The sequence below is a fragment of the Sinohyriopsis cumingii genome, chromosome 3 (genome assembly GCF_028554795.1).
Source record: "Sinohyriopsis cumingii isolate HCF-2022 chromosome 3, ASM2855479v2, whole genome shotgun sequence".
NCBI classification, from domain to species: Eukaryota; Metazoa; Mollusca; class Bivalvia; order Unionida; family Unionidae; genus Sinohyriopsis; species Sinohyriopsis cumingii.
The window spans coordinates 52,876,259-52,899,014 of record NC_142963.1 but is presented as its reverse complement, the minus strand read 5'-3'; the positions used below and the strand labels follow the sequence as shown (position 1 = coordinate 52,899,014).

The 22,756-nt window shown below is 36.0% G+C and overlaps 1 protein-coding gene across 3 annotated transcripts in view; it reads left to right on the top strand.

Annotated features, from left to right (window-relative positions):
* The first annotated feature begins 5,454 nt into the window (after positions 1-5,454).
* Positions 5,455-22,756, top strand: part of LOC149802868 (leucine-rich melanocyte differentiation-associated protein-like) — a 64,643-nt gene continuing 47,341 nt past the window's right edge. For all 3 annotated transcript variants that reach the window (XR_016420103.1, XM_089952312.1, XM_089952313.1), the window contains exons 1-2: positions 5,455-5,564; positions 12,100-12,200. Coding sequence is in view for 2 of the 3 variants with exons in the window: in XM_089952312.1 (XP_089808438.1) it covers positions 5,466-5,564; positions 12,100-12,200 (200 nt within the window). In the remaining variant the exon portion in view is untranslated. The remainder of the gene's footprint in view (positions 5,565-12,099; positions 12,201-22,756) is intronic.

The window sequence follows — 22,756 nt, the reverse complement described above, 5'->3', positions numbered from 1 at the left end:
GCTCGAAAACCGTGGAGGGATGTTTTCCTTCACGTCCGCGCTTTGACTTTAAAGCCGGGGTAGTTTCCAGTCTAACCATCCATTGTCGACTCATCCTCCTACGAAGATGTGCTCCAAACTAGCTAAGCTAAACGAAGCCTACGTGAATTTGCATAGGGTCAGACACAGTCTGATACCGAAGCCAGAAGAGATAGAGAATGTGAGAATGTTGAAAGTCACTGAAGACCTGATAGAAGAGCTCTTCAGAGAAGAAGTGAACAGGGAGAAAGAAGAATGGACAGAGAAGTACAGACTTCAGAAACAGCAGAGAGAGCAGCAACAGCAACAACAGCAGCAGCAGGAACCTGAACCTGACAGAGGCTTTGTCGATTGTCGTATCGACACCAAAGAGTTCTTCTTCTCTTTCCGAAGAAGCAGACCTATCGTCAGGAAGTCTATCGTCAGAGGACGTCGCATTCTTAGAAACTAAAAGATCGCCCTAGCTTCAACTTCGCACAAAAGAAACCCCCAGCCCTTTTCAGGGCTACCCAATACTCTAGAAAAGAAATAACAATAGATTTGCCAATGTATGTATGTATGTAGAGTAGTGTGAATATAAACACTGACTCTTTTGTGGTGTGAGTGTATGTGTTTGTGTGGATAGTAGATAATGATAATGTTTTTTTTGCTGTCTGACGTGCGTGGAAATAGATTTGGGGTCTGATTTGATTGCTTTGCGTATGTGGATAGTATATTATTTTTAATGAAAATTTTTTAATTAGTAATGGGTTGTAAAAAGGTGAGTGAGTGTTTCTTTTAGGTCCGCGCGTTGTTTGGTCATGATCTAGGTAATATAACTTTTGTCTTAGGGGATGTTTTCCTTCACGTCCGCGCCTTCACTATAAATTGAAAATCGCTCAGCAGTCTAGCTACCCTTGTTGATTGAATAACAATAAAAATGAGTAGCAGACTTGAAAAACTTTTTGAACTCCAGATGCACCTGGAATATGCCAGATGCCTCCTGAACGAGCTGGCGGCGGAGGCCCTTGTGGAAGAAGCCAGGATAGAACAGGAGGAGGAAGAGAGAAAAATGAAAGAAGAGGAGGAAAGAAAGAGAGAGATCAGGTGTCACCCTATGATGAACCCTGTGTGCAAGGTGACACCTGAGGCAAGGACATCTCCCCAACCTGTAGCTGCACCACAGTTACAACAGGAGGTAAGGATGCCGATTCATCCTAGAATTAGAAATAGAAGAAGAGAAAGGGAAGTCTTCACTATTCCAGAGACAGAAGATTGGAATAGTGAAGCCACTCAACCCGCCTCTGCGCTTACAGAGGCAAGGGTGAATTGGCAAGGAGACTGGAGTCGAAGATGTGTGTGCGGTGCCAGACCAGGAAGGTGCCAGCATTAGATAGGTGCATCTGGAGTTAAAAAAACAGCCCTTTTCAGGGCTACCCCAATCTCTAGAAAAGATATAGTAATCGATTTGCCAAAGTGTGTATGTAGAGTAGTGTGAATATAAACTCTGACTCTTTTGTGGTGTGAGTGTATGTGTTTGTGTTTGTAAGAGCTCACGTACGTTTGTGTGGATAGTAGATTATTGGGCTTTGTGAGTGATCACGTATGTTTGTGTGGATAGTAGATTTGGGTTTCATTTTAATGCTTTGCTTGTGTGAATACTAGATTTTGGGTTTGTTTATTGCTGCTTCACGTATTTGGATAGTAGATCATATGAAATGAGAAAAGTAGGGGATGTTTACCTTCACGTCCGCTCGTTTTAAGTGATGATCTAGGTAATGTAACTTTTGGGCTTTAGGGCGATGTTTTCCATCACGTCCGCGCTTTTCGTATAAGAACCGACAGTATTCGTCGTTCACACCATTTTACAAAGAATATAAAGAAGATGGCTTCGAACCAACTTGATAAAATGAAAAAATTGCAAGACGTCCTGGACAATTTGGGTATGATGGAGGAAATGTTAGTTAACCTAACCGAGGATCACTATTCTTATAGTCCCCATCGAGTGAGGATGGAGATCAACAATTTAAGAAAAGTAAAGGACATGATCAGTGATCTGTTGAAAGAAATAAAGGAGGAGAAGGAGGATGAAGAGGAAAGGATAAGGATGAGAGTATGGAACGAAAAAATTGAAAAAGAAGAAGAAAATGAGAAGAGGAAGAAAGAAGAGGATGAGAAGCAGAAAGAAGAGAAAAAGAAGAAACAGGAGAAAGAAAAGAAGAGAAAAAGTGTAGGACAGAAAATAAGAAGCTGGTGGAGAAATAGAAGAAATTAGAAGAAGAAGAAGAAAACCAAAGGCCCTTTTCAGGGCCACCCACATCTCTCGAAAAGAGATAGACTTTCAATTGCCTACCCCTTTTTTATATTTTTTTGTTTTTAAAAAAAACAACAACAACAAAAAAAAAATAATCCCATGTTCAAATTCCCCTTGTCCCTAGAATTGCTTTTTTTCTCCCATGTTAAATTTCCCTTGTCGCTCAACAGACCCAAAATATATTCCCATGTTAATTTCCCATTGCCGCTAAAGTGGCCCAGGGGTTTTCGTAATGTTAAATTTCCCATTGACGCTAAAGTGGCCCAGGGTGGTTTTTAATGCTAATTCCCATTGACGCTAAAGTGGCCCACTTCACTACTGGTGTGGTACTCTAAGTATTATCCGAGAAGCTGTGTTTTGAACTTTTTGAAGTTTCTGGAGTAGATACTGAGATGAACTAGACAGAATTGAGTTACAATGGTCCAGTCTTGAAAGTACTAATGAACAGACAAGTGTTTTAGTGGCATCAAATGAAAGATATTTGCGAATGGAGCTGATGCGTCTCAGCTCAAGATATGCAGCCTTGCATATGTCCATGACATGTTGGTGCAGTGTGAGAGTACTGTCCAGAATAACACCTAGGTTTCGTACTGACTATGTGAATTTAATATTGATGTTGCTGATATTTATTGTTTGAGGTAAAGGATGTTAATGAGAAAGTCTTTGTGTTGTGATCAGAATGGCCTCAGTTTTATCATCATTCATCTGCAGCTTGTTACATGTCATCCATGATTTCACATCAGAAATGCACCTCTCTACACCTTGGATGGTAGCATTAACTTCAGTTGGGTGGCTAGATTTGTATATTTGGGTGTCATCAGCGTACAATTGGTGAGACCCTGGATGATGATCTATGACACTTGAAAGCGGCTGAGTGTATAGGATGCAGATAACAGGTCCAAGAACAGACCCCTGTGGAACACTACAAAATAGATTAACTGGGCTGGAGTGTATTCCATTTGCAGACACAATTTGTGTCCTGTTAACCAAGTAGGACTTGAACCACAGTAAGGCTGTATCATGAATGCCAAATACATGCAAGAGACGGTGAAGTAATATATCATGGTCTATTGTGTCAAATGCTGCAGACAAATCAAGGAGGATGAGGACTGTAATCTTTCCGCTATCCAAAATCAGTTGACATTGGAAGATTTTTATATCGTATAGATCAAGTAAAATATAGTACACATTTTGCACCGTGCAAATATTGAAATTATGAAGATCGATTTTTGTTATTATTCAGAACTTTAATTTTTTATCTCATAGCTACTGAAATGGAACAATGTACATAAATGGAGCATCGACATTTCAGATCCACTCAGTGGTAAAATATTTACAAATGCAACAGAAAAAATCTGGCAGGAAATGGTAAAACAAACAATAAAGAAACCCCAAACAAAAACAAACACGCAAACAAACAAATATATATAAACTGCGTAAAATCAACGAAAAGAATGCGATTACATAGAGAAAGAAGTTAACAAAGTTACATATTAGTTGAAAAGCAGTATATTGATGCACATGGTATATGCACAAGATAAACTAGTTTTTCATTTTACTTTCATAACACTCAAACAGTGGACTTAGGTAGGTTTAGTCAGAGGAATAGCAGATTTCCTCTTAACTGGAATGTTTAGATCGCGACAACTGCCCTGTTGAATTTCGCAAAGGCGTTAGATATGTAAAGTGTTTCAGAGTTATTTAATTTGCTTCTAGTCTGCATGCTCATTTCCAGTTATTTCTAATCTCGTTCAACCAGACTCTCGCGTGGCTCTGTGAGATCTTTGTCAAACGCACTGATCTAGTCATGAGTCTTGTTGAGACTGGTATTTATTTTACAAACTTGAGACCTGTCTGGAGGTGCACGATGCGAACAGTTAACATTAATAAGGGCATTCATAACTGCTCTAGATAACGTCACAGCGCTACCGAAGTAGACGGCAAAAGATATAGGGGCTGTGCAAGGAATTAATGAGTTAAGCCAAATAATGAAATACTGAACACATTATCCCACATCTTTTATGATTTTATCAAATAAGACTGATTTAGCATTATTTCAATAAATACGTATTTTAAATTTTCCATGTTCGCTTGATTGTGAACCATCCCCCAGCGCCACGCAGCGCTCTGAGGTTATTTCAGATGGCAACATTGTAAGCAGATATTGATCTATTGAAATAGACACTTCATTTGAAACTATTTGAAACTGGGATTAAAAAAAAAAAATCATTTTATTGTCATGGAAATATCATCAAATGTGAAACATTGTTCTCAAACTTTCCATAAAAAAACAAATACACATAAAAGTGAAACACACACGACGATAATACATGCATACAAAAATAAATAAAAACACTGGACGTAAAATAAGGAGACAATTACAAAGGACAAAGGTAGGTAAGACACAAGTAGGTAAGACACAGGTAGGTAAGACACAAATAGGTGAGATAAAGGCAGGTAAGATACAGGTAGATAAGACGTAGGTAATACGTAATTAGGTAAGACAGGTAGGTAAGACACAATTAGTTAAGACAAAGGTAAGTAAGACCCAGGTAGGGAAGATAAAGGTAGGTTAGACACAGCTAGGTAAGACACAGTACGAAAATTCACACAACATGAAACTCTGATGTACATGTATGCCTATATGAAAATACAGACGAGAAGACATTAAAACACTGCTGTATATCATATGATACTATTTTACATGGGACAACTAAAAGAACAAAAAAATCAAAAAAAAAAAAAAAAAAAAAAAAAAAAAAAAAAAAAAAAATAACCACGAAACACAATTAATCATACGACTTGTTTGCATTATAATTAACCTCTTAGACATCATAGATATTGGACACATTTTTGACAGTTTTAAAGTTAGTAGGATATTGCACGATCTACTTGAAAGCCAATCATTCTATTTGTTATCAAGTAAAATCCATTTATATATTTGTTTTTGTTTTGTGAAATTCAGGAATAGATGTGAACAACATTCTTTGTAATTTAAATTAATTAATTCGAGCACGTAGTTTTTTAAATTAAAAAAATATTATCTGGCGGCAGGCTTCCCAACTCGATACTAATAATAGCCATGAAACAAGCACTATATTTTAGCCTGTGCCATGAGACAACCCACGTGATATTGTACACGTAATAAGTCAAAATGGCAGAAGATGAAAGTAAACAAGAGGAAATTAAAACAGAAAGCAACAAGCTTCAGCCTGAAGAAGATGAAATACAGATTTCTTTTCAAGAGGGACAGGTGATATATACATGATAAAAGTTGATTCCGTATTAGTTAAACAGTGACATATGCATTTTAGTTGTCATTTATTGAAAACAAATGTTGTTCAGCTGATTGTGGTAGACCAACAAGTATGTCTTCGCTTTTTTTCGTTGTGGTATCCTTAGTATCTTTTTATATGACGGTGCCTTGCCATTTTAATTTGTACTGTTGTTATTTAGTTACCTAATCTGAATACATTTTAGATTATCGCCATTTCTTTTTCACATTGACATACCGGCAGTTAACAAAGCCAGAATGTTTTATTTTAAGATACTACAATAAATATCGATGGCGTTGGGGTAAAGGAACTGTTATGCCAACTAGATTGCTATAACTTAATTACAAAAACAAAAACTAAGTTTTTAGTAGATATGCAACAATCACACTTTTAACGAAATCTTGTTGGCTAATCATTAGACTTGAGCAAAGGTGTCAACCCCATGAGTAGTCCTACATGTAAGACATAGCACATGTTGATTTTGTTTAGGTGCTATGTCTTACTATCCAAATAACGGCCTTGTATAGCGTGTTCCAATGTCGTTGACATCGGAATGAGTAATCAAAGTTTCAGGAACATCTCACACGCTTGGCAGCCTATATCGACACTCTTCCACTAATTTATGTGTAATTAATATACTTACTGTGCTGTCTTTATCCTGGCGGAATGAAAATATGATACTAGCAGATGGGCACATTTTCATCTTCCACTGACATACATTTGAATTTGTTACAATACAACAGTAGTCGAGGTATGCCGAAGTAAGTTCAAGAAGGTACATGTTGGGGATAAGTTTCTTGAACGAAACGAACCGTTACTTACAATTCCAATAGGCATAATATATTTTTATTCATTTCATTAAAGAATAATATTTAAATTTAACCCGATTTCAGCATTCCCGGTTTTCATCACTTTCCAGCCAACTGAAATGTAGGCCAACGAAACTTGAAAATAGGTCCATTTCTTTTGTGAGAATTTGAATTTATTAGAAAAAAGACATCAGAGTAAGTAAAATCTGACTAAAACATTATGACTACTTTGTTGAAAAGTGTTGTTATTTTAGTTGTCAGTTGTTTGAAATATTCCTGAAAATTTGACTTTTGTAACGATGTTAGTCAACATAAAAAAACACGCTACACAGCGCTGTTAGTTAGGCTGTAAGACCTTGACGCCCACAACGTAAATATCAGCGTCAGGTCTCACATGTAGGACTACCCCTTGAGATGAAAACCTGTATGCCAGTCCAATAAAAACCTTACAAAGACCAAAAAAAAAATGTACACGGAAAAATGTATTTATACATTATATAAGATAACAGTTTTAAAACAACAAATGCTTTAAACAAAGTATTTTCACACATATTTACATGATTATTTACAACCGCTGATGTGGCCTAGTGGTTAGAGGATCCGCCTTGGATGCGGGAGGTCTTGTGTTTGATCAGTTAGCCAGTATTGCACTACAGTTTTTTTGATTTTTAAAATTTGTTTCAATAGATTGGAATGATCCTTTCAGCTGGCTTCTCGAAAAACTTCAGTTAGAATTATCGTCTCGAAGTTCAGTTGTTTAGTACAAATTGAACTAGATTAGAGGCATGTGTCTTAAAGTTCAATTGTTTAGTACAAATTGAACTAACTACTCCACTGGCCTAGTGGTTAGAGTATCTGCCTCAGATGCATGAGGTCGTGGGTCCAATCCCTGGCCGAGTCATACCAAAGACTTACAAAAATGATAGTAACAGCTGCCTCGCTTGGCGCTCAGCATTAAGAGGTTAGTGTTAGGACTGGTTGGCCTGGTGTCAAGATAATGTGACTGGGTGGGACATCATGCTACATATCTGCGGCATGATACCCCAGTGCTAGACATCACTATAAACTGCCACACAGCAGACATCGTAGCGATATGACTGAAAAACTGTTAAAGCTACGTTAAAAAGTCCAACTCACATACACACACACACACACAAATTGAAATAGATTGGAGGCATTCTTCTCAAAGTCCAGTTGTTTAGTAATTGTTTAGAAATTGGTTTCAATAGATCGGAACGATCCTTTCAGCTGGCTTCTTGAAAAACTTAGTTAGAATCATGGTCTCAAAGTTCAGTTGTTTACTACAAATTGAACTAGATTGGTTCTCAAAGTCCATTTGTTTACTACAAATTGAACTAGATTAAAGGCATGTGTCTCAAAGTCCATTTGTTTAGTACAGATTGAACTAGATTGGTTCTCAAAGTCCATTTGTTTACTACAAATTGAACTAGATTAGAGGCATGTGTCTCAAAGTCCATTTGTTGAGTACAGATTGAACTAGATTGGAGGCATGTTTCTCAAAGTCCAATTATTTAGTACAGATTGAACGAGATTGGAGGCATGTGTCTCAAAGTCCATTTGGTTAGTACAAATTGAACTAGACTTGAAAGCACATGTCTCAATGTCCATTTGTTTAGTACAGATTGAACTAGATTGGAGGCATGGTTCTCAAAGTCCAATTGTTTAGTACAAATTGAACTAGATTGGAGGCATTTGTCTCAAAGTCCAATTGTTTAGTACAAATTGTACTAGGTTGGAGGCACGTGTCTCAAAGTCCAATTGTTTAGGACGAATTGAACTAGATTGGAGGCATGTGTCTCAAAATCCATTTGTTTAATACAAATTGAACTAGATTGGAGGCATGTGTCTCAAAGTCCATTTGTTTAGTACAAATTGAACTAGATTGGAGGCATGTGTCTCAATGTCCATTTGTTTAGTACAGATTGAACTAGATTGGAGGCATGTGTCTCAAAGTCCAATTGTTTAGGACGAATTGAACTAGATTGGAGGCATGTGTCTCAGAATCCATTTGTTTAATGCAAATAGAACTAGATTGGAGGCACGTGTCTCAAAGTCCATTTGTTTTAGTACAGATTGAACTAGATTGGAGGCATGTTTCTCAAGGTCCAGTTGTTTAGTACAAATAGAACTAGATTGGAGGCATGTGTCTCAAAGTCCAATTGTTTAGTAGAAATTCATCTAATACTTAATAGTTGACTGAATGGAACAATTTTTTTTATGGAGGTATGGCTGGAAGGAATCATAGTGCAGGTTACAATGTTTATCCATAGGTTTACAGTATAAATCAAATGTTGTGTTATTTTCATGAATAACTGTAGTGTCAATGGATGTGATTTTTTCCTTGGAATATTCCATTGTAAACTTAATTGTTTTATGGTAACTGTTACAGTTTAGGTGGAATTTGTTTAATTCTGACTCTGAACTAATCCTTATAATAAAAATATAATGTATATACTTTAGATAAATGTAAGGTTTATAAGGTACTCACCTTAGCATTTTCTGTTCAAGATCTCCCATACAAATATTGGTGTACAACAGGGCTACTTTTGTTCCCATGGCAGTTCTGCCAATTTGTAGATAATGGGTGTCATTGAAGGTAAAGTTATTGCAGTGTAATAATAATTTTTATAAGGATACGAGTCTCTGGTTGGACTCAGAGAGAAGGTAATTCGGTTATATGAAGCTAGAGGTCTTGCTATAAAAGTTAAACCTTCATGATTCAGTTGAGTAATTGAGAGAGAGGTAACATCCATTGTGACCAAAAAGAATTCATTGGGTAAATCGCAAATTGCTTGAATTTTATTAATAAAATAGGTCATGTCCGTGATATAAGACAGTATCAATTCATGAAATTTGTTTGTCCATGAGACTACTGATTTTTTTCTGTTGGTGAATTGTTTCCACTAATAATTTGTCTTCTAGGGATTTTTCCTGGAATAAGGCATTTATGTATTTTTGGAAGGAGATATGATCTCAGAGTATGGAATTTGTCATTGGTTAGGTTAAGAAAAATATCATCTAATTCTCTTTTGTCATGCATTTATTTTATGAGCTTTTTCACCAAGTTGTGGTGCATTTCTGTAAGTTCTTTCCTTAATTTGGTATGCAAATTCTCATAATGTAGGCTTCTTTGATGTAATCATCAGTGTTAATGATTACAGAGGTAGAGCCTTTATTGTTTTTTTAATCAAATACTTTTGTTATTGCTAAGTTCATGTATGGCCAGCTGTTCATTTTTTGTCATATTCAGGCGGTATCTCCTTGTTTGTGTAAAGTATTAGTATACTGTTCCCAATTCAGGAGTCACGTGCATGGCTTAATACACATGGTATATAGATTTCGATACAATTTAGCAGTCATGTGCATGGCTCAATACACATAGTGTATAGATTTTTACAATTTAGCAGAAGATCTTTATAAAATGGATGGTATGACAATAGAGCCCCATGGTGTGTGCGTGTGCTGAACCTTAATAATTTACACGTTTTCAAAAGGAAAATGCGGCACTCAAGGATTCTTTCAGGCAAATTAGAAAACACTTTTCTTTGGCAAGCCTGACAGGCAACTCTTTTGGTGCTACCTGATATAGATTTCTAGCGACCCCTGGCATCAGGTCTCTGGGATTTTTTGAGCTCTGTTGATGGGTAGTAACAGATAACAGTGAACTCTTTAACTATCACAAATCTTAAAAAATAAAATCAGAAAAAATTTCAATCTGAACTGAAAGTGTTGCAGCTGTTGATCAATAATTTTGAATCTATTGAACAAGGTTTAGTGGATTTCCAGGGAATTTTTTATAAGACTAGGGATATTGCACAGAATGCAATTTAGACATGAATTATTGTCATCAGGGTGAAAAGGTCAATGAAATTGAAAGTAAATAATGTTAAATGGTGTTGTTTATTTTAAATCTCCAATTTGCAATCAGTTTTCCAATCTGGTTTATAGTGTATTATCTGCAGGTTGTACTGCATGTTGGGTTGAGATTTGTACATGTGTAGCAGGCATGTGTAACTTCCTCAAGCATGTGCGCCAGATAAACAGATTCTTTTTCAAGCCACATCCTATGATGTAAATAAATGGATAAAACCAGGTCACGTGCTGGATCCAGCCCATGGTCTGTAGGTTACACATGCCTGATTTAAACCATATTAGGACTAGAACAATAAATGGTCTACAAATGCAGTGATGCAAGTGAAAGTCAATCATTCATTTGTAACAGTCTGTGTTATAACATTACTGGAATTCTGCAGATTTAGCAAACAGTTTTCAGAGCATCAGTCTAAGATTGATCTTTATAAATCAATCATGTTTCTTTTCTCAGCCTCAGCTACAACAAAGCATCTACTCTGTGGATTTCTAGATAAGTTTAAGTGTTGATTTTTCAGCAGGTCAAAATCAGGCTCAGGGTATTCGTCTGCAGTAGATAATACCATACCAGTTACACCACAGGATGACAAACATTCAAAATCTGAAAAGAATGCCAGCTATGATAAATATAAATTTACTGTAGCTGTTTCATGTGAGGAGAAGTGAAAATGACGAGGATCTTCTTTCTGAAGTGATTGCTGAATATTATAAATGTTAGGAAAAATCGGATTGAAGGCTACTCTAAGTGAAACATTTGCTGGAAATGTTTTCATTTTCATTATAGATTAATAAAAATATTAAAGCACAGAATTGATGCAAAGCATATTTCTGAAATTTATGACTCATAGTAATTGTAAATATGTCATTTTATATTTTATGGTAAATAAATAAATAAATTTTTAGCTTGCATAAAGTTTGGTTATTTTATTACTTGTGTTTTGTTTGCTCTGAGCACAAGTCACACTTAGTTGCTTGACCAGTGCATGTCTTATGCAGACCTGGGAAGTGTAGGATCCTTCTCATTTAGGACTAGTGAGTAGGAAACAGAATTTTCAGGCACTACCCTGGTGGAGGCTACATTGCACTGTTCATAGACACCCCGGGAGTTGGGCTATCAGATTTTTTTAAAGCACTGCTGGTTGTAGATAAAAGATCTGTGAATTGACTGATTCATTTTATGGCCACTTACTCGGCCTTCTGCCCATTTTCGTAACTCACACATTAACACTTTTCCCAGGAATTAAAATATCCAACAGTATATCTGGAACAGCGCCAACTTTTAACTTTTAGTCTAGGCCTAGCATTTGCGAATCCTAGAGCTGCCATTTTTTCAGGATCCCTCTCGTAACATTCCTTCAAGAAATGTAATGAGCACAGAGTGCTGTATGGTGTTGCTTTGAAATCGACTCGCTTGTAGTAATGTATCCATACTTTCTTTATGTCTTTATCTTTTGGAAAAGAAAACAAATTATTGTCCACAGGCTTTTCTTAGTGTGATATTACACCCATAAGCAATGCAAAATGGCATTGTCTTTTACTCTGGCAATTCCCACTTGGGATGCTGGAGTTGCTGCTATGACATCACTTCCCGAAAGTAACCGAAAAGGGGCAGAAATTTTGCATACGAGGTCATGGAAATTCAGTCCCTAGAAGATATGCCAATTTTTAAACATTGGCATTATGGTTGCAGATGATACTTCAGAATGAGGTTTTCTTCTATAGTGCTTTTATTATTATTTTATATTTCCATTGGTTTCTAGTCTCATTTAATTTTTATGTCTGAAAGGCATTCTAATTAATTTTTTTCTTTCAGTTGTTTTGCATAGGAGCGGACATAGAAGAAATTCCAGAGACATTGATAGATAGCTATTCAAAAGTTACTAGAAGATTAGATCTGAGTTTTAATAAACTAAGGTAAATTGTATATGTTATATTCCTTTCTTTATATTTATACATTTTGTATTTTACTGATAAAAATGAAACTGATAAAAGTAGGTGCAATTTTTCTTCTTGGTTTTCACTGAAATAATATGCCTATTCAACTTGAATTTCTGGATATATGTAATATTTGTAGATTAAGAATTATGGTTTTCAATATTGTTTACACTTTTACATATCATTATCATGCATTATATGCAAGTATCTAATGAATTAAAAAAATAATTTTGCAATAGTTTGTTATTATATTTAGTAGTGTACCATTCACAGTTGTACATATATCAGGGTACGAAATATAGTGAAATGCACATTTACTATTGAGTGGCAAATGACACGAAGTCCATTGATAATCTTGGGTTAGATAAGTATAAAGAGTGCTACATTGGCAGGGAAGTGCAGCATGCTATAAGTCAAGTCTCTTTATGAGTCTTACTTACATAAATCAAAACTGACAAATAAAGGAATAAATAATTTTTAGCTCGAGAAGAGCTTAACCGATACGTTGTTCATCATCTGTCTTCCTGTTAGCATGTTTCTTATTACTACTCCTCCTAAACTATTGCAATAACTGTCATACAACTAAATTATCCCAAAGTCTAGTTGATTCTAACCGATGGTGGCACTCAGATATCCAGCTTTTCTCTAAGGATTCTTAACTGCTCCGGTGGCCTAGTGGTTAGAGCGTCCGCCTCGGATGCGGGAGGTCGTGGGTTCGATCCCCGGCTGAGTCATACCAAAGACTTACAAAAAACGGTTCTAACAGCTGCCTCGCTTGGCGCTCAGCATTAAGAGGTTAGTGTTAGGACTGGTCGGCCCGGTGTCAGGATAATGTGACTGGGTGGGGCATTATGCTACATGTCTGCAGCATGATGCCCCAGTGCTAGACATCACTATAAACTGCCACATTGCAGACATCGTAGCGATATGACTGAAAAATTGTTAAAGCTACGTTAAAAATCCAAATCACAAATCACATCACACATCTAAGGATTCTTATGTTCTCTATCTTAATGAAAATGGGAAGATCTGACTACTAAAATGACCACCACAGCACCAGGCCTCAAAGTCTTGTTATTGCTTCTCCTTCTGGATGGATGAAAACGGAACTGACTACATCCAATATGGCCACCACAGCTCCAGGCCTCAAAGTCTTGTTATTGCTTCTCCTTCTGGATGGATGAAAAATGAACTGACTACATCCAGTATGGCCACCACAGCACCAGGCCTCAAAGTCTTGTTGTTGCTTCTCCTTCTGGATGGATGAAAAATGAACAGACTACATCCAATATGGCCACCACAGCACCAGGCCTCAAAGTCTTGTTATTGCGTCTCCTTCTGGATGGATGAAAATGGAACTGACTACATCCATAATGGCCACCACAGCAGCAAGCTTTGAAGTTTTGTTATTGCTTCTCCGTCTGGATGGGTGAAAATGGAACTGATTACATCCAATAAGGCCACTACAGCACCAGGCCGCAAAGTCTTGTTATTGCTTCTCCTTCTGGATGGATGAAAATGGAACTGATTACATCCAATATGGCCACCACAGCACTAGGCCTCAAAGTCTTGTTATTGCTTCTCCTTCTGGATGGATGAAAAATGAACTGACTACATCCAATATGGCCACCACAGCACCAGACCTCAAAGTCTTGTTATTGCTTCTCCTTCTGGATGGATGAAAATGGAACTGACTACATCCAATATGGCCACCACAGCAGCAAGCTTTAAAGTTTTGTTATTGCTTCTCCGTCTGGATGGGTGAAAATGGAACTGATTACATCCAATAAGGCCACTACAGCACCAGGCCTCAAAGTCTTGTTATTGCTTCTCCTTCTGGATGGATGAAAAATGAACTGACTACATCCAATATGGCCACCACAGCACCAGGCCTCAAAGTCTTGTTATTGCTTCTCCTTCTGGATGGATGAAAAATGGACTGACTACATCCAATATGGCCACCACAGAACCAGGCCTCAAAGTCTTGTTATTGCTTCTCCATCTGGATGGATAAAAATGGAACAGACTACATCCAATATGGCCACCACATCAGCCATCTTTAAAGTCTTGTTATTGCTTCTCCATCTGGATGGATGAGAATGGAACTGATTACATCCAATAAGGTCACCACAGCACCAGGTCTCAAAGTCTTGTTATTGCTTCTCCTTCTGGATGGATGAAAATGGAACTGACTACATCCAATATGGCAACCACAGCACCAGGCCTCAAAGTCTTGTTATTGCTTCTCCGTCTGGATGGATGAAAATGGAACTGACTACATCCAATATGGCCACCACAGCACCAGGCCTCAAAGTACTGTTATTGCTTCTCCTTCTGGATGGATGAAAATGGAACAGACTACATCCAATATGGCCACCACAGCACAAGGCCTCAAAGTCTTGTTATTGCTTCTCCTTCTGGATGGATGAAAATGGTACTGACTACATCCAAAATGGCCACCACAGCACAAGGCCTCAAAGTCTTGTTTTTGCTTCTCTGTCTGGATGGATTAAATTGGAACTGACTACATCCAATATGGCCACCACAGCACCAGGCCTCAAAGTCTTGTTATTGCTTCTCCGTCTGGATGGATGAAATTGGAACTGACTACATCCAATATGGCCACCACAGCACCAGGCCTCAAAGTCTTGTTATTGCTTCTCCTTCAGGATGGATGAAAATGGAACTGACTACATCCAAAATGGCCATCACAGCACCAGGCCTCAAAGTCTTGTTATTGCTTCTCCGTCTGGATGGATGAAAATGGAACTGACTACATCCAATATGGCCACCACAGCAGCCATCTTTAAAGTATTGTTATTGCTACTAAAGCTGAATGAAAAGTTATATTGACAAGGGTTTTTAGTGACTTTTTATGATGTCTAGTTCCTTCAAAATGAAAATGGTGCTGATCTGACATCGAGTATGGCAGCCATCTCCAAAGTATATAGTTTCTTATGTCACTTGTTTAGGCTCAAATAAACAGTAACACAAGAAAGAGTGAAAACAACAAGCTTTGAAAAATACAATATTTTTATTTCCTTGGAAAAATTCTGTAAAAATGAAAGAAAAAAATGAACTTACAGTTTTATAGAATCAAATCCACAAATAATCTGAGAATATAATTTAATAGTCCTAATAACAAAATGTTCTACTGATTACACGTTCAAATCCCGATGAAGAATCCCAGATGGAAGACGATGACGTATGCTGCAGTCTGTAGTGTTGAAGTCTTCAGTTCCTTGTAGAAACATGAGTTATCACTCTGGTTTCTGATGGCTGAATACATTTTTATAAAAAAAGCTTCTTTTTCTATAATATTACATGAGCACACATATTTTCCAGAAAAATAACATAATTAATCCTTTTGAATCCAGGTAATTTGAAATAACTCCAAACCAAGTAATTTGAAATAACTCCAAGCAGCACAGCATACAACTAACAGATTAACAGCCCAGCTTCTACAGAGATTAATTCTCCAAAACACTGGTTATAAGGTCTTTCTAAAACATAAACAAGGGTCATATAATCATCTTCTGGAAGTTTATAGAAGCAAGTATTTGTTACAGATCACGTTTACCCAGTGTGACACTGATGAAAACCAATCATTTTACTCTAAGAAATAATAATAAAAAAAATTGTTTATATCTTAAAGACAAAGTCCCATCATGACCTTGGAGACTACCAATCATTTTAAAATAAAATAGAACTTGTTTACGAAGGTTGCTATAAATTCTGAAACAAGGACAGGATTTAGATCAACACCAGGTGTTTATTAATTACCAGTCAAGGTCAAACTATTTTCTAAAAAAAGTATCATCTCTAGTGAATAAAATTCACATTACAGTATCATGTAATGAAAAAATAAAACTGACAAAAAATTAAATTGAAATAAATGTATATTAAGTCATATAATTAAATCAAATATACATAAGTTGGTTCCAGATAAAAATGATCCTGATGCCAATCTGGCCACCATAGTGAGCCTTATTAAAATCTTTTAATTGATGCTTCTCCTGAATGGAAGGTCTTGTTGAAATGGGGTTTTCATGAAAAGACTTCTTATGAAGTTTAGCTAGTCAAAATGAAATTTTTTGCAAATATTTCATTGAGTATGATCACATTGGTGTTGATTATTGCATTGAATGTGGTCACTGGTGTTGATTATTATATGGAATATGGTTACTTTGGTGTTGATTATTGCATTGAATATGGTCACTTTGGTGTTGATTATTGCATTGAATATAGTCATTGTGGTATTATTACATTGAATATGGTTACTGTGGTGTTGATTATTGCATTGAATGTGGTCAGTTTTTCTTGATTATTGCACTGAATATGGTCATTGTGGTGTTGATTAATGCATTGAACATGGTCACTTTGGTGTTGATTATTGCATTGAATATTGTCATTGTGGTGTTGATTATTGCATTGAATATGGTCATTGTTGTATTGCAAATATTGCATTGAACATGTTCACTTTGGTGTTGATTATTGCATTGAATATGGTCACTGTGGTGTTGATTATTGCATTGACTATGGTAATTGTGGTATTGATTATTACATTGAATATGGTTACTGTGGTGGTGATTATTGCATTGAATGTGGTCAGTTTTTGTTGATTATTGCAATGAATATGGTCATTGTGGTGTTGATTAATGCATTGAACATGGTCACTTTGGTGTTGATTATTGCATTGAATATTGTCACTGTGGTGTTGATTATTGCATTGAATATGGTCATTGTGGTGTTGCAAATATTGCATTGAATATGGTCGCTGGTGTTGATTATTGCATTGAATATGGTCACTTTGGTGCTGATTATTGCATTGAATATGGTCACTGTGGTGTTGACTATTGCATTATATATGGTCGCTGTGGTGATGATTATTGCAGTATGTAATGTCAGTGGTGTTGAATAATGTATTGAATATAGTCACTGGTGTTAATTATTGCACTGAATATGTTCACTGTGGTGTTGATCATTGCATTAAATATGGTCACTGGTGTTGACTATTGCACTGAATATGTTCACTGTGGTGTTGACCATTGCATTGAATATGGTCACTGGTGTTGATTATTGCATTGAATATTTTCACTGTGGTGTTGATCATTGCATTGAATATGGTCACTGGTGTTGATCATTGCATTGAATATGTTCACTGGTGTTGATCATTGCATTGAATATGGTCACTGGTGTTGATCATTGTATTGAATATTGTCACTGGTGTTGATCATTGCGTTTAATATGGTCATTGTGGTGTTGATCATTGCATTGAATATGGTCACTGTGGTGTTGATTATTGCATTGAATATGTTCACTGTAGTGTTGATCATTGCATTGAATATGGTCACTGGTGTTGATTATTGCATTGAATATGTTCACTGTGGTGTTGATCATTGCGTTGAATATGGTCACTGGTGTTGATCATTGCATTGAATATGGTCACTGGTGTTGATCATTGCATTGAATATGGTCACTGTGGTGTTGATCATTGTGTTGAATATGGTCACTGTGGTGTTGATCATTGCATTGAATATGGTTACTGGTGTTGATTATTGCATTGAATATGGTCACTGGTGTTGATTATTGCATTGAATATGGTCACTGGTGTTGATTATTGCATTGAATATGGTCACTGGTGGCCATCTTGAAGATTTTGTTACAACTACTTCTGAATGGTTGATTTTATCAATATGTGATTTTTTGTAAAAATGGTGCTGACCTTGAAAATCTTTTTATTGCTCAGTAATTATTGTTCAGTATCAGAGAAGGTTTCAAATCTTAGCAGTTAAAACAAAGAGACAATCTTATTTAGATTCCTGGAAAATCTTGATGTTCATTGAAATGTAAAATCTTTGTTATACAAGTAGAATCATAACTTGAATTTAACTTTTCTTACTGAATTCATTATTTATGAGTGGAGAAAAATTAATTTGCAAAATCCCATTTTAACTGGCATTGTTTAAAAATCAGTTACTGTTGTTATCTGTAATCCAGGAGTTTGGGGAACAAAAAGGAACAAAAATACATTTCTATCAGATTTTAAATAAACATTTTTGTTATTAAAATTAAATAACAAAATCCTACAGCAAAATCGAGGATATCTAGATTTTTTAAAATAGATTTAAGGTAAAACATTGTATTGTCACGAGTGGTGAAGTAATGAATGTCAATACAAAATGTTTGCACCACATGAGTGAAATATTTCTATTTATCTACTCCAAAAATGTACCTTTCCTTTGTATTACATTTATTTTAAGGCAAAAACCATCGATCTGCATGGACTTGCTCTATTCCATGCCAGTGCGATTAATTGTGCAGTATATATCATGTCAAATTAATGATTGTATTAATATGTTGTTGTGGGGTTTAATGCCACTTTTTAGCACATGATAGGCTATACATGGTGACCAGTATTAATGGTGGAGGAAGACCCTGGGAAAACCCCGGAAAGAACCACCTACCCACGAGAAGTTACTGGCAAGCTTTCTCACATTGGCCGAATCCGAGACACGAACCCATGCAGACAGAGGTGAGATGGCAGTGATCCATAACGGAGAGCGCTTTAGACCACTCGGCCACTTGGGCCCCTGTATAATATGAAATTGAAGAGATTTTATTTTATTTAACATATTTCATTCACGGATTAATGCTGTCGGGGTAGTGTAATGTAGAAACATCACAGTGGTTATATCTGATAGACTTCAGAGTGTAATATCTTTAAAGAAAAGATTTTAATGATTGTGAGTTTTCATGTAATGATTTTCATTCTTCATTTTGTTTATTTCTATATTTAAATGTGAAGTTTTGTGTGGCCTTGGTAAGTCAAGTTTGGTCGCAGGCGTAGCATCCAAGATTTTGAGTGGTCACCTAATTTGAGTTTGCATTCAATACTAATAGATGCTCTCCCTTGAAAATATAATGCTTGCAACTTAAATTTCTTTTGTCAACTTGTCTAGAAAATTATCACTTATCTAAAATGCTGCTTCAAGCAGCCAGGTGGATAAAACCTAATTTCAAATTTGTCTTCGGAACAGCAGAACCAGCATGGTAGGGATGATCTTTAGACATGCTTTACAAGAAATTGTCTTCCAATTTTTGGTTCATTTGGGTAGGTATGTTCCTTATATATTGTACCAGAATTTTGAAATGTGCTTGGGATGTTTCCTCTGGCAATTATGTGTGTCTTCTACTGCAACCAGGTACACACGGGGTGTCTATGAACAGTACAAAATAATAAAAATGGTATTTATTTCCAATCTGGTAGGGCTAATGTCTTAAAAAGAAAAATTGTAATAGAACAACTTTCTCTCCAGAACTGCCAGACCGTATGAGACCAATTTCTAGCATTTAACATTAAAATATTGCCAGCATAAAGAAAGACACTCCAGATTTGTTCCTGTTTATGATTACTTACATTAATGATCATTTAATAACCACATTGCTTGAAGTTTCTTTGTTGCTTAGCATCTTGTCTGCTTGCATTGAATTTGAGGGCTATGCTTCCAATGTTTCATGCAGATAAATATGTCACATCTAATTCTGATTGGTGGTTATTGTTTGTTCAAGCCTAGACAATAAACACCAGTCAGAACTAACTGTAGCATATTTACTTTGTGCGGTGACACACCAGTGTATTGGCATCCAAACTAGGTCAACTTAGATACAAAGCAAGAGAGAAGCTTTGTGCAACAGTGGCTATAGATAAATGATCAGTATAGTACTTAAATCGTACACGGGGGAACAAGTTTGGAATATCTTATTTTACGCTGTTATATGTAACCAGTGACCAAATGTATTGATGTGATTACATTTTTTGCACAGAATCGATAAGGAGATAGATTTAGTCACATTAATAATTTGTCAAAGGGTAGTGGTTGTTGTCAACAGTTTCTTTTTTCGCTGGCAGAAATTAGTGTCCGTCACTTCAAAAGTTGTTTTGCATCTGCCAGAAGTACATTTTAAAGGATTTGGTTGTCAGTCATCACTGCCTGCTGACTCAGAATTCTTCTAAATAAGATTTTCTTTGCACAAGGAAATTGCACTTTTTTTAAAAAAGACAGATGTGACTTCAAAATTTAAGCGAAGATATAAAATTGGTAGTTAGATATTTTCTAAACATTCATGAGTGCAAAACAAAGGGCTTGATGACCAAGACGAGTCTTGCATCTGATCAAATGGAGCAGGCTGAAATGGCCCAAAAGGTTCGATTAAATTCACTGAATGTAACAAGAAGACTGTTTGGAAGTAGATTTTATATCTTGTCAAGAATCAGAATGGTATATGAACAGATAAATCTGTCTGTAATCTGCATACTAAAAATACAACCAATATGTCGACCAATAAAATTTCACCACCCCACTATTGACAGACCCTCTAAAGATGAATCTTGATATGTGTTTCAATAATGTATTGCATTATAGGCTTTGTATTGTGAATTATATCAATATGCAGTAGATGTGTATCATCATTTCACCCCTAGTAATGACCCTTAGTTTGGGATGGATTTCCATCTAATTTCCTTTACTTATGGATTTCTTTTACATATAATGACCCTTACTTTGGGATAGATTTTCAACTGAGAGTTGTTGTTGTTGTTGTGGAGTTTAAAAGAGCATTGGAAATCTTTTAGTGAAATCCCTGTATCAGTGTCACTATTCGTTCAGAGGGAGTTATCACAAAAAGGTTTTCATGGGAGCCATAGTGTATGTATGATTGGCACCATTTTCATTTAGGATCAGCTGGGGATCATAATAAGCCTATTAATGAAAAACCATGTTGATATGGCCATCCATTTGGGAGTAGAGATAACAGTGTTTTCAAGATTGTAACCAGAGTCACCATAATGATGATCAGATCATTTTCATTTAGAATGAACTAGTTGCCATAAGAACTCATCTGCTGAAAACCCCTTGTCAGAATGAACTAAATTTAATATATATAGTGATAACAAGTTTCTGTTACGGTGGTCAGATTGGTACCATTTTAATTTAAGACCAACAAGACATGTTAGGAGGTCTTCTGGTGAAAACTACATGCTGATGTGACTTTCCAGTTTTTAGAAGTAATGATAACAAGATTTTCAAAATGGTAGCTATGGTTGCTATATTGGATATCAGACTGGCACCATTGCCATTCAGAAAGAAATGGCCTTTTCTTGAATTCATGGAAAAAAAATTGCCCAGTAGAATGTCAGTCCCTTCAAGAGGTCTTGTATTTATTATTTTTGTGTGTGTCGATTTTAATGGCATATTTAGCACATAATGGGCAATATCTGGCAGAAGAAATGGGTACTAAGCGCCTTTTCAAAGGACACACTGGGGCAGCCGACATAGGCTGGCCTGGGTGAGAATCAAACCTACAGCCCATGGATTAGATGTCTGATACTCTACCAGTCAAGCTGTGCATCTCTCATATGACTTAAAATATCTTTTCCTTATTGAAATAAATTTTTTTAAGAACATTAACGGGATTGAATAACTGCTCTCTGAAATCTGGCCTATTTGGGAACAAACTCTAAAATAGTCACTCAATAATGCATAACAAGTAAACATTATTCAAGAATAATTGTTTTAAATAAATAAATTACATGCCAAATGAACATTAAAGTAAAAGATCAAGAGGGGTTTTATCTTAACATGATGAGTTCATGCTAATCTTGCTCTCTGCAGTTTGAAACTTTGATTCAAATCAAGTCCACATGTCTCAGAATTTGCACCATGTATCCTGCTTTGTTTATAGTCATAGATGAAAAATTAAAATATATATTAAATGATTTACATCAAATTTGTTTAAGATAGAATGTAGATATGTTTACATTAAGTTTTGCAACCCAAGCAATACTCATGTATGCTGTGTCATGTTACCATCATTATTTATTGCTGTTTTAGAAGATATTACATCAAACAATACTTTTACTTTGATAAAAATCTTTCTGGACTGTAATCAAGTGTAGAGTGTTCAGAAGTGTAATCAAGTGTCGCATATTCAGAACAGTAATTAAATATAGTGTTCAGAACTGTACTCAGGTGTAGTGTTCAGAACTGTAATCAAGTGTCAAGTGTTCAGAACTGTAATCAAGTGCAGTGTTCAGAACTGTACTCAAGTGTAGAGTGTTCAGAACTGTAATCAAGTGTCAAATGTTCAGAACTGTAATCAAGTGTAGAGTGTTCATGCACACAACAGTAAATACAATTAATTGTATTGTCACTGATTCCAGCAAAACAAAGTGATGTACTCCTGTCAGAAAATGTTTTGATCATAGCATGACAGTAGTAGAGCAGTTATTCACTTTCTTATTGCTTAATGCCTTATTTTATTGTGCTATGAAATATTGATATTGGCCATGAAACTGCACCATATTTCACAACTCAGTAAAACAGTTTGTATTGAACTCAGTTATAGCCTATAATTAAATCATTTTAATTTCATGAAATTTGGATGAATTCTAATTGGTTGCACAGAATACAAATGCTTGCCAGCAATACATAAACATTGTATTAGTTTCCTCATAGTGATTTCAGCTCTGTAGA